At 42.2% G+C, this 12,721-nt stretch overlaps 1 protein-coding gene across 2 annotated transcripts in view; it reads right to left on the reverse strand.

The window, feature by feature from the left end:
* The window catches only part of Brinp2 (BMP/retinoic acid inducible neural specific 2), a 103,019-nt gene that overhangs the window by 15,098 nt on the left and 75,200 nt on the right, over positions 1 to 12,721 (reverse strand). For both annotated transcript variants that reach the window (XM_031386391.1, XM_031386400.1), the window contains exons 3-4: positions 7,586 to 7,776; positions 6,169 to 6,377 (exon numbers count right to left, since the gene is read on the reverse strand). In XM_031386391.1, the coding sequence (XP_031242251.1) occupies positions 6,169 to 6,377; positions 7,586 to 7,776 (400 nt within the window). The remainder of the gene's footprint in view (positions 1 to 6,168; positions 6,378 to 7,585; positions 7,777 to 12,721) is intronic.

Consider the following 12,721-nt stretch of genomic DNA (forward strand, 5'->3'; position numbering starts at 1 on the left):
AAAAAAAAAAAAAAAAAAAAAAAAAAAAAAAAAAAAAAAAAAAAAAGCAGGAGTAGCCATATTAGCTGAAATTCCTGTGTAAGGGTGAATTGAGTGATTGGCAACTCAGGTTATGGAAGAGACAAATGGATTTCGATGACACCTCAAGGTCATAGAAACTGTCAAGGGGAGCTGAAACCCAAGTTAAGTATTCTCATTCCACTTGCTTAGTTTCCCTCTAAACTGTATAGCCCAGTTCCACCTCTTAAGCATTTTGTTGAACATCTTGCCACATGTCAGATGCTGTAAAGGGACTCAGTGCTATGTGCATACACTAGAGTCCCTACTATGTGCATACACTAGAGTCCCTACTATGTGCATACACTAGAGTCCCCACTGCTTTAAGGCCTACTGTCATTGTGAGTGTGGGGAGATGGGAAACAAGCATGCGAACAGACGGAATGTAATGAGACAAATCCTATCTTGGAAGTGTGTGCTGATCAGAGCAAGCCTTAGAACACACAGGGCTGTTTCCTGGTTCCCCGAGGGACAAACCAGAGGGGCCAGGGCACCTGTTTCTCTTCATTAATGCAAAGAAGTGCCTGAGGAAGAGTGGAAAGTAACCAGGAATTTGCTTAGAGAAATGACACAAGCAGATGTGCTGGAGGACTTTTCCTGTGGGAAGGTCGATCAGGTGAGCAGAGCCCTCCTCCTCGACCCATTCATCCCCACCCAATGATAAGAGTAAAGAATGAGATGCAGATCAGCAAGACTACTGCTACGGCATGCTCAGTAGAAGGAGGCAGTGCGGTGGCAAGGGCTACTGCATAAGGGACTGATAGCTACAAGGATGTCCTGCAGGGTGCAGCCTGGCTATTGGACCATCCTACTTGGGTCTATAAGTGCTAATCATTTAGAGAGAAGAGGAGGAATCTGTTGACAGCCATACTGCAGATCAAACCCAGCAGGTAAGCAGAGCTGTGAAGTAGGATATCAACATAGACCTTTGATCCTCAGGCTAGCAGAATGTCCTTGAAATTTGTACATCTCACTAAAGACTGGGAAGGGTGAAGAAAATAGGAAACCATCCCTTTTTATGCATGGTTTTCTAAGCTGTATCCTATGGGGAGAACCAATTGTACTTTCAGAGAAAACCTTAGGTCAGTCAGTGCAGTGGCAACTGGATATTCTTTTCATATTCAATATGTCCTTGGGAGAATTCCAAAAAAAAACAAACAAAAAAAGCTTCCAGGGATAGTGGTCCCTCCTTTGAGAAAACAGGCAGTGGCTGTTGCTCTGGAACCATCCACAGGCATTATAAGAAATGTGACTGTGGATAGTTAACTTTCATCCCTCCACCGTAAACTTAAGGGCTATGTCTAGAAACCCATGGCAGAGGCTCTGCAAACCCTGCTGGGTGTATGAGCTGAAAGTCAACTTAGACCAATTATTTTTCTTCTGGAGAGAACTGGCTGAGAGCTATGTGAAGACAAATACTGAAAAAGGAGCTGACTGTCTATAACTACTAAATTCAGCTAATACAGAAAAAAAGGCTAAGCACATACTTCTAGACATCAGGAACTAGTGTTAGACCATGAATAAAGGTGTGGTCCCTACACTGTTGGCAGATAAAACAGAAAGATAACCTTCAGTAGGGACCACTGTCAGCTCTGCATCCAAGGGAAGCTGTTTGTAAGCCAAAGTCACAGGCTTCAGAAAAGTCCGATAAACATAGAACATAGCATTCAAACAAAAGGAGCTGGAAAATAAGGCAAGTGAGGATTTTTTAAAGAAGAGACATATTTCCAAACAAGAATCCAAAGGAGTATGCTTGGAGTGTGAGCAACCTTTCCCAAGCCACAGATGTCTGCAGTAGATTTAGTACTTGACTTTACAGAAGTCTTAACAAGCCATCTTTATACTCATACTGCCTTGAATAGATGGCTGTTTCTTTCAACTAAATGTATGCATAGGTATTCATATGCATGTTAAGCAGATTTGTCTGACACATGTGCAAAATGGTAGGTCCAGAGACAGGTAGACAAACCAGACACACAGATTTGCTTGCTGCTTGCTTGCTTCTTTCCTTCCTTCCTTCCTTCTTTCCTTCCTTCCTTCCTCCCTTCCTTCCTTCCTTCCTTCTTCCTTCTGTCCTTCTTTCCTTTCCTTTCTTCTTTCATTCCTTCCTTCCTTGCCTCCTTCCTTTTTTACTTGCTTCTCTCCTTCTTTCTCCTTTCTTTCCTTCAATCCATCATTTGACAATGGCTTGTTTACTCACTGCCCACAATGTGACAAGCTCTGTACAAACTCTAGGGGAGGAAAGCTGAGTGAGACATAGTTTCTTCTGCACGGATCTCTTAGTATTGTGTTTAAATAATCATGTTCACATGACATGCTTATTAGTGGTAGAATGTGTTTGGAACATGGAGAAGGAGCATTTAACTATGTTAGTAGTCAGGAAAAATTTAACAAGAGTTACTATTCTGAGTAAAGAGGGGAAGGAAGAGCCATTTGGGTCAACAGCCAGGCATTGGGACTAGAATGGAAAGCAAGTGCCAGGAAGTGAGATGTGTCTTAAAAGCCTCTGGTATTTGAATATGCCTGGGTAACACTTGTGGGTGGAGGGTAAAACATGGATGAGCAGAAAGAGGACTGTTTAGAGATGAAACTAGAAAGACAGTAGGGGCAGATCATCAATAATTTTGTTTTGTTAAGAACAATCAACCCTTTCAAGCTCCAACTGTGTTATGTTCTAGGCAATCTGTATATTTATTTATTTTTATTACATATCACAGAAATCACAGAATTTCTTCAAGGTTGAAACTCTTCTCATGATTTAATAATTTTAGAGAGAGGGAAATGAAGTCCAAAGAAGTTTGGTGACTTGTTCAAAGCCCAACTCCAATGCTGGGGTGGGACTCGAACTCTTGCAGTAGAGCCTGCTTTCTTTCTGTTGCACTGCACTAGCATGCCTCTCAGGTACATGGGTTTGCTCTGTGTAGTGCAGAGCCATGTAATCAGAGGATACCCCAGTGTGCACTCATGCTCATAGCAACATTGTACAGTGACAAGCTGAGAGAGGAGGATAGGAAAGCATTAGAAAAACAAATCAGGTATGAGTTGAGAAAGCCTTGGACCAGGGGACCAGAATGGGTATGAAGGGAATTGAGGGGCAGGGAGTAATGATAGTGATGGATCAATGAACCAAAGGAAGGGTATGAGGGCAATGCACTACTAGAAGGTAATGAGATCTTTGAATTGTTGATAAAATATCTGCCTTTCGTTTTCTAGCAAGAATTTTGTGCTTCTTTTCCAACTGTGACACAGCTCATAAGAGACTGAAGGATGAGGAAAGATTCCACAAAGTTTTAATATCTTGGTAAAACTCTCTCCAGGCTACTTAGAGTCCCTTTTCATCATCACAAGTTGCATTAGATACCAGCTTCATAAACGAATCTTTTCATTTTGTTAATGGAAGCCCTTCCTCTTCTCCCGTGTGCTCCCTCCAGACATTATACCCCTCTAATCCACTACCTTCTCTTCAGTTCATTTCCACCACACTCCCTGTATGTCATGGCTAGTCCTCAACAATATCTCTATAACCCCAAGCTCTTCTTAAGCATCCACTTCACCCGTTTTGATCTAAAGACAGCCTCGCTTTTCCAGGCATGTGGTTGCCCCTATAGCCTTCTCAAGCAGTGGTTGTTCTCTTTCCTATCTCATACTCCTGAGAAGGGAAATGAAGCAGGTCTCCGATTGCAGCTCTTCATTATTGTCTACCCATCTCTGGCTCCTGGAAGCCATGCCCCGTGGACTTACCACCCACACCCTGTACCATGCCCAATGACTTCTGCATCCATCCATGTGATCGTTTACCTTTTGCTCCTCCTCCATACTTGGCTGCCTTGACTTGCCTCCTCGTAGCTGTAATTTCACCTTAGTCACCACACCCAAGCTATGTCCCAGACTTTATTGGCATTTCCTCTATAACTGCAATAAAAATCATTGTACCATACTTCCTCCAGCCTCTTCACACATCAGTTTTCAACCCGGGGCTTAAAAGGCTCTTTCAACAGGCATTTGTGTACCAGACATCCTGCATACCATATATTTATATTACAACCCATAGCAATAGAAAAATTACAGTTATGAAGTATCAATGAAATTCATTTTATGGTTGGGGTCACCACAACATGAAGAACTGTATTAGAAGGTTGTAGTGTTCGGAAGGTTGAGAACCACTTATCAGACTTACTCTTTCAGTCTTTGGATTTGACCTACTTTTTGTCACCTTTAACCCCTTTCTCTCAATGATTGACTTAGTCCTGAATCTGCAGTGCATTCCTTGGTATATAATATTAGCACATTTGCCTTTTTCTTTTCCTTTGTCCCTGTATGCACTTTGTGTAAATCCAACCTTCCATCTAGTGCATGCCCACTGGTATGTGGCACAATGAATAGAGCTGATAAAACTCACCCAACTCCAGTGCTCATCTTATGCTGCATTTATGACCATGATTATCACAGGGGCCCCTAGAGCTGCCCTGAAACCCACTATGTGTAACCACTCAGGTGACTCTCCTCCATCCCAGCTCTGAAGAGACCATGTCACACATTTCCCACAACACTTTTTATTCCTTTTAACCAGGGTCTTGGCTTCTTGTTTAGCTGAGGAACCAGAACCAAGCAGAGAAGAAAAAAAAATCTTCCCACCGCCACATGCTACTGTCCTTCAATAGGTATCCTTATACATTCTACATTGTCCCTGACACAAAAAATGGGGTGCTTTTCTGTAAGGCCCATCTCTTCATTCTTATATAAAATGCCAACACATTCACTTAAGGACCATGCCCTTGAGATCACCTTCTCTCTCTCCTACTTCACCACTTCATCACTTTCTACCACATTATTCTACTAATGCACAGGTAAGCTAGAATATCTCTCATCATGAAGATAAAAACCACACAGTGGTTTTTAAAAACCACCACTCTCCAATAAAAACCCATTCTCTGATTTCCTCTATAGTGAAAACATAGTTCCTATTCATAAGCAGTTCCTCGCTTTGATTCTTATCTTGGATCCATTCCATTCAGTCACCTGTCTCCTTCATGCCACTAAACCTGACCCTCTGCAGGATGTCAGTTACCTCTAAGTCACCAAGTCTCTGGGTTTACTTGAAGGTCTACTATTTGAACACAGGCTTTATGAGTGTAGAGATTTGCATGTTGTGTTCTAGGTATCTACAACAGTATCTGATATGTGCTAAGTACTCACAAAATAGTTATTGAATTAACCAGTGGGTGAGGGAACAAAATTACCTTGCTCTTTCAGATGATACAGAAGCAGAACATAATTTTGATGTCTATGGACCACCTTAATTTTATACTTAGAATTTCAAAACCCCAGCATTCCCAAAAGTGTTTTCAGTCATCCATTAACCATAGGCCCTTATTAGAAATACCCTACAGGTTTATTAGAGTGGGGGTGGGGTGGGTAGGAAGTGTATCTATTGAAGTCACAGATTCCTTACAGACATGCATGAAATCCTGAGGTTCTGTCATGCTCCTGCTAAAACTTAAAATTCCTTTTTGTGGCCATGCCATCCAGTTCAGCTTCCTTCAGAACCTCATCTTGTCTAATGTCTTTCTGTTTACCTCTCTGCCCTCACAGGGCTCCTCTCTGTGTTTCAACAGGCATTAAGCTTGCTTGCTGACTTGGAGCCTAAGCACTTAGAGTTTTTTGTTTGTTTGTTTGTTTAACCAAAACAGTCTTCCTCAGTTCTATACAACCAGGCTTCTCGTCTTTCAGGTCTCAGCCTCGCAGGAACTGATTGTGAATAGGAACTATGAATAGAATCTTGAAGTGCCCTTCTTAACCAGTCTAACTAATGGTAAACACACCCTCCTCCCACCCTAGAAAACGCATACCATGCTTTTAGATGGCTCTCTGAAGTCAACTCCCTTACAGTGGGGGTTGATGCAGTGTTCAACCTCCACTCAAATCCAGTCACATCTTTGACAAGAGCAAATCAGTCTGCTGGACCTTCCTCCAGAGAATGGGTGAGCCTACCATTTCTGAGGACTGGTTGAGATGCTGTCAGAAAGCTACTGTTTCTCTTCGCTCATAAAGACCTGGCTGACCTGGAGCCAGCTAAGGCTGGTTTCCCTGCCAGGCGCTGATGCGCTTTACCTTTATGGCCCCTGTGGCTATTTGGATGTGGTGAAGTCTGCGCAGTGTGCTCTCTCTGTCGATGAAGTAGGAGGCGGCCAGCTGGTGCAGGGTTTCCAGAGACACAGCAGAGCTGTTCCCAGTGCCCCCAACTACAGGGACACCTCCTGGGGTTTCTGACTTCCTGCTTAGTTTCCTCTTGTCCACAAAAATGGTCAAGGACTCTTCTCCTATAACAAAAACATGAGCTCATTAGTGAAGTTGTCAGCCCCAGAATCCCCTGCCATTACGAACCTGGAGCCCTTGGGCAGGGCAGACAGAGTTAAGAGAGAGCTTGCCCCTGCTGGGGACCTCTCCCCATCCTTTCCATTCTGAGAGCTCTCTTCTCAGACTGTGTACAGGGTCACAGGCCTCCCTGCCTGGGAGGCCCTCCTTTCTTAGCTCTTAAAGCCTCCCAAAGCTTACCCCTCAGCGGTGTCTCCATTTAACATCCTCTATTGATCTCCATGGCAGGCAATCTGCCTCCGAGGGGGAGACACAATTCTCCCCTCTCAAGTTGTTTATAAGAAGCCACATGGCTATTACAGCTTCCAGGGAAAGGGCTAAAGCTTTGAGGCTATATTCCTGTTCTCTCTCTATCAAACGCTTACCACCTGCCACCTGCCAGCAGCTGGCCTCAACCCCGGGGGAGCTGGGCTTTGTCTACAGCACGGTTAACTAGATGTTATGATAAACCTTTCATTCTTTCTTCCCATAGCTGGGAGAGTTCTTGTGATCATGATCCTGTCTTGTGATCCAGTCCAGAGTCCATGCTCCATTTTGCACAGCCCAGTCCCCACCACCATTCCATTGGAGGGAGATTCACCAAGTTGCTGGAATTGTGGTTTGGCTGCTTGCCAGTAGTCACAGTGCGGAAGGAGGGGTCAGTCACTCAATGAACAATCTATCTATTTCTGTGCCCACCAAGCTGACTTTTTGTAGCCACAGAATTGGAATTAAGAATTAAGAAGTGGCGAAGTCCCTGGGCTGGATGGCTAGTAAAAATAAAAGTAGGAGCGCCCCCTGCTGGTATATGGTTAGTAGAAACCCGTGTGTGTGTGTGTGTGTGTGTGTGTGTGTGTGTGTGTGTGTGTGTGTGTGTGTGTGTGTGTTTCTGGTCCCTATCCCTGTCCCTGTCCCCCTATCTCACCCCCATCTTCCTTACCCTGCAACTCCCTCCTCTCTGGATGACGCTTGGAGAATAGAAACATTCTAGGGTGGATTTAGGTACAAAGAGACTACACTGTTCTCCAGTGCACCAGAAAGAAAATATTTCTTAGGCAAAAATAAGCTGAGAAGGAAAAAAGATGCAGGGAGATAAGGACGACATTCAACAGATCATAAAAGCTATTTTCAACAATGGAACAACTAGTTGGCTGGAGCTGCTGCCGCTGCTTACCTCCAAGAGTAGCCGAAAGTAAGAAATGAGTGCCGTACTTTTTGATGAGGTTTTCAGTAACCTGTTGCAGATTGGGTCTCCTTCCGAGGAGGCGGATGTTGCGGACAAACTCTGGGGCGAGAGGCAGGGGCAAACTGAAGAAGTCTTTCCTTTCTAGGGCCAAGTTGTTCACTTTCCATCTGGCAAACTCCCTGCAGGGAAAGCCAAGGGGTGAGGAGAAGCCTGATGCATTTCAGAAGCAGAAGTGTGAAGTCTGAAATAAGCCCTCCTCTCTGTCTGAGGCTTCCCTTCCACCAGTGCCCTTCTCACGGGGTGGAGAACCCTGTAGAAGAGGCTCCTCCGCTGGCTGATCTTTTCTGGCCTGAGAAGTTGCCCTCCACTGGAGTTTCTCCCACCCAGCTTTCTTACTGGACAGTGGTAGCTCAACATCTTCCCAAGGCAGTTACCCTCTCCGCACAGAGAAACAGAAAAAGCATATTTGATAGGGCTTTTGACAGCGACTTGCAGAGAACTGACCAATCAGAGCTGTCATACAGTCGGTGAGTTACATCTTCCATCTTTGCTTCGGTTGCTGCTCACTGCTAAAAACTGGAAGGCTGAGCTAGAAAGAGCAGAGTTTTAACTTGTGGGCTGAGATCCCTTCTTCATACCCTTGGAGATAATTACATTCCCTATACTTGTTTATTTAGCTCATATCGATTGATAGCACATCAGAAATTAAAATTGAGAAGATTAAAGTTATCTATCCAATATTGCATTTGAAGTTAACAGTAATAAGCCCATTACATATAACCAAATCAATGCATTTTTATGGCAATAACTATATGTACTGAAACAAAACAAATTTGACAAGGAGAGCATATTGCCTGTAGCTTTGTAAATCTTTCATATCTGCTTGACAGAACATTCTCATATTTGGTCAACATTCAGTTTGTCATCATAATTGGGGACTCTTAAGCTTGGGACCACACTAAACCGAAGGAATGGCTATTCTTAAAAGTTGCTTGAAATCCAAAGTTTTTAATTGAAACGGATCCTTAGACCCTTTATGATCAAGTCACAAGACACCCTGGACATCCTGGACATATCTGTTGACTGAAATACACAGCTCTTTAACAACCTGGCTCTTCAGTGCAAAGTTACTAAAACACCACCAACTGTATCAGAAATACCTTTAAATACCAGGAAGCTGACTAGCTCATAATAATGAATAGAACTTTTCTAGGATTTGAATTTTCATATGATAACTGAAGTTAACAAATACCATCAGTTTTTCTTTTAAGAGTTAGCTTGCTTTTTTTTTTTTTTTTTTTTTTTTTTTTGAGAAACTGTCTGCCAAACACTTAGCTCTAAATAACTATAGGTTGTCTGCTACTCTTGTTTTCAAGACAAATAGAGTTTTAGGAGAAAAGTTGCTTGCTCAGCTTGCAGCCTGACCACATATGTATTTTCCCTTGAGATCACCATAGTTCTTTAGTAGCTGTAGACACTCCCTGTGTGCATTTCCTAATTTATCACATGGAACATTGAAAAGAAATGTATACAAGGTCAACATTTAATGCTGTTAGTAAATTGTACTGCTTTAGGACATTCTTAAATGAGGCTGTCATATTCTCTCTCTCTCTCTCTCTCTCTCTCTCTCTCTCTCTGTTTGTGTGTGTGTGTGTATTTCTCTCTCCCCCTCTGAGTGTGTGTGTGTGTGTGTGTGTGTATGTGTCTGTGTATTTAGTTCACCTGTATAATGATGACTAGCACATGACTACCAGACTCATTTGGGATGAGTATTTTGCCTTTCAAATAACATATCAGTTTTACATTTGCACTGTCATTGCAAATATCACACGAGTCCTGAAAGGAACCAAGAAGATCACATCTTAAGCAGCCTATTTCAGAAGATGTCTGGGTTTCATATCCAGGGGTTCAATCTCCATGGCTTGCTCCTCATCAATGCATCTGGACCTCAGAGAGGAAAAAATTCTAAGTGGAATCTTTGTCTTGATCTGAAATTTAAATAGTTGTAGGAAACGAATTTTTCACCCCCTGCCATATTACATCTCCTGTCTTGGTAAGCAGTAAGATGTAAAGTCTCCGTGGATCCCTCACTTATTCTAATCCTGCTCATTGTAAAAGTGCATAATCTTGGTCTAATCTTCCCTTCAAAGCCAAGGAATACTTATGCTGGAGCAGCAGAAAATAAAATAGGTAAAAATAAGTACATGGAAACCCATGTGTAATCTGAGCCTATAGAAATTGCGCCCCATCCCCTCATCTGAGATCGAGGCTCAAATAGAAAGGAGGAGCATATGTCAAGCATCACTAGCGGAACAAAGGGAAATGGTGACTAATAATTTATGGTTTCAACTCAGTCTTTCAAATTTTTCTCCATGTGGCTTTATTTATCGAACTAGGCAAGTTAGTAATAATATATCATTAGTTATTTCTTTTGTGCAGGAAATGCTAAACTTTAATTAAAGTACAGGGTATTTGTCAAAAGCATTAGCTATCCCAAATCCCACTGCAGGGTGAAGAACAGTTGCCTGATCTCATTTGTGGATGGCTGGATGGGAACCAGTATTCTCTCTTTGGTTAGAGGAAAATTGCACTGATGAATCATAAAATCAGATTACTAAAAACAGAAACAAAACATAATCAAAAGAAAATCCTTAGGGTTATCAATCCCCGCTCTCTGCCTTGGGAAAAGCTACATGCCGACTTCATTAACTACTATTTTTATCACGTTACCTCCCTAGATTCAAGGGTGAAGAGGAGACATTCTTCCGTCTTCTATGACTTCTTAAAATGACGCAAGCCCATCACTTTCCTGTTGATCTAATCCAGAAGGGCTTCTTCTCCCCTCCCCCCACCTCTCTTTCTCTGTGTGTGTCTCTCTGTCTTTCTCTCTGTGTCTCTGTCTCTCTGTCTGTCTGTCTGCCTCTCTGTCTCTTTCTTTCTCATTGACACCCTCTGACTCATTACCACCTGATACCATCTATTTTCCATTCCTTCTCCACTCATTAGAACATAAACTCTACCAGGTAGCATTTCTAGCATTTCTTCCCTGCTATTAACTATCACCAGCATTAGAATCATATCAGCCATTCTTACAACAGAACAATAATAGACATTCAACACCATTGTGCTGAGTAATCGAAGGAGATAGTCCCCATGCCCTTTAATATCATAGCCTTCCCAATCCACTAGTTTTCAAATTAATGGGAAATTGATTAAAAAGTAGTTATAGGAGGATAATCAAGGAGGCAACACCCAATTAGCGATTAATCTGACATGAAATGAATCATTTTAAATGTGTGTGTCAGGAAGTTAAATTTTATTTATAAGAATATAGGAGCGTAATTTAGTGCATTTCAAAAATATAAATCAGACAGGTGTGATGGTGTGTACCTACAATGTCAGTACTCAGGAGGTGCAGGCAGGAAGCTTGCTACAAATATGAAGTCAGCTTAGTGTATGTTGTGAGTTCTAGGCCAGTCAGGATAACATACCTAGACCCTGACTCAAAATAATAGTAAACACTGCCAGCATATTCTTTTGATTTTTCTTTTTATACTGTCTGGGTCCTCATACACCATCTGTAGCAGACATGGACATCTCGTGGCTGTCCACTGTCCACATTCAAAGCCTAGTACATAAAAATCTATCAATTGTGACTGTTATGTTTAACACTCAGGTGTCAATGATCAATATCTCCATCCCTTTGCAGTGAGTCTGGTAATTTCTACCATTCATTATGTTAAAGACTGACAGAAGAAGCCACAGGCTTTAAGTTATGCACTTTTGCTCAGTTTGGCATCAGCCTTGAAAAAGCTGTTTTACACAAGTCAATAGCTACAGAGTGACTTCAGTGGGGAAGCTGAAGCTTAGAATATTAAGCAATTGCCTAACGTCACACAACTAGAGAGAAACTGATGCTGTTAGAAGTGGAGGACAAGTTTGAGTACCTTCTGATAAACTTCTCACGATTGTGACATTGAAGTGGGAAGATTGCCATGAATTCCAGGCCAGGATAAGATAGAATCAAAGGAAGATGCCACAGGTTGCCTAAAAGAATATAACCAGCTAGAAGCTAGCGAAAAGAGAGCGCACTGACCTTCATCAGGGTGATGGTGACAGGGGCAGGAACTGGAGCCCAGAGATGTTAAGGGGGTAAGGTCAATGGAGTCACACAATCAAAGGGAAACCTGCTTAAATCTCAGACGGGGGTGGAGGTCAATACTACATCCCTTTTCTACAATTTTGTCTTCCTCTGTATCCCTGAAGTAGGTACTCAGACTCCAATCTCTTCAGAAAGTTTGCTATCTTTTAACAAAAATAGTTCCATTACCCAGAACATTTCATTTCTTTAATTATCTAAACAAAACACGAATTTACTATATATTGAATACAGTATACCATTTATACTATGGCAAAACCTTTTCTGATTAAAAGTAGCGTCCTTATGCCCATTTGTAGGAGAAAAAATTAAGATTGAGAAGGAAATCAGGTTCATATCCAAAGCATCATGGGAAGAATCCATGCATCACGAGTACTCAGGAAATCATAACACAGCGCAACACATGACCTAGAAGAGTGAATGTCACTGTCTTAGAAAGCATTTTGTGAGCAAACAATAAAAAAGATGGGTAATACTGGATGAATTCTTGCCATGTGCTAGACATTCTAAGGTTCTTAAAAGAGTTATCTATAAAATATCCCTGTAAGGGGGAAAACATAATTATCTTCATCAAATGGACAATGAAATGAAGGCAGGATATTTCAATTTACCCAGCTGGTAACATCCAATAAGTGGCAGAACCAGAGCTGAAACATTCGTTGTTTTGACAGGACATGGCGTAACCACTCTGATATAGTATCTCTGCCTGTGAAAAGCAAAGGAATGGTTGTAAAACTGGGGGAGGGGAAAGTTTGCAGAAGAAGTAATGCATAAGGATAGGGGCTTACTGTGAAGCATTGCACTAGAGAAGCTCACTGGATAAAGAGTTCATATCGTGGGACTACAGTTACAAAAAAAATTAAAAAACGCAGAAAAGCCAAACCTGCTCCTGGCATCCAGTGACATACTGCTGTCTCAGATGAGGTTTGGCTACATTTGCCTTTTCTGGGGGAGGGGGGAAGGGG

This window comes from Mastomys coucha, unplaced genomic scaffold (genome assembly GCF_008632895.1).
Source record: "Mastomys coucha isolate ucsf_1 unplaced genomic scaffold, UCSF_Mcou_1 pScaffold1, whole genome shotgun sequence".
Classification (NCBI taxonomy): Eukaryota; Metazoa; Chordata; class Mammalia; order Rodentia; family Muridae; genus Mastomys; species Mastomys coucha.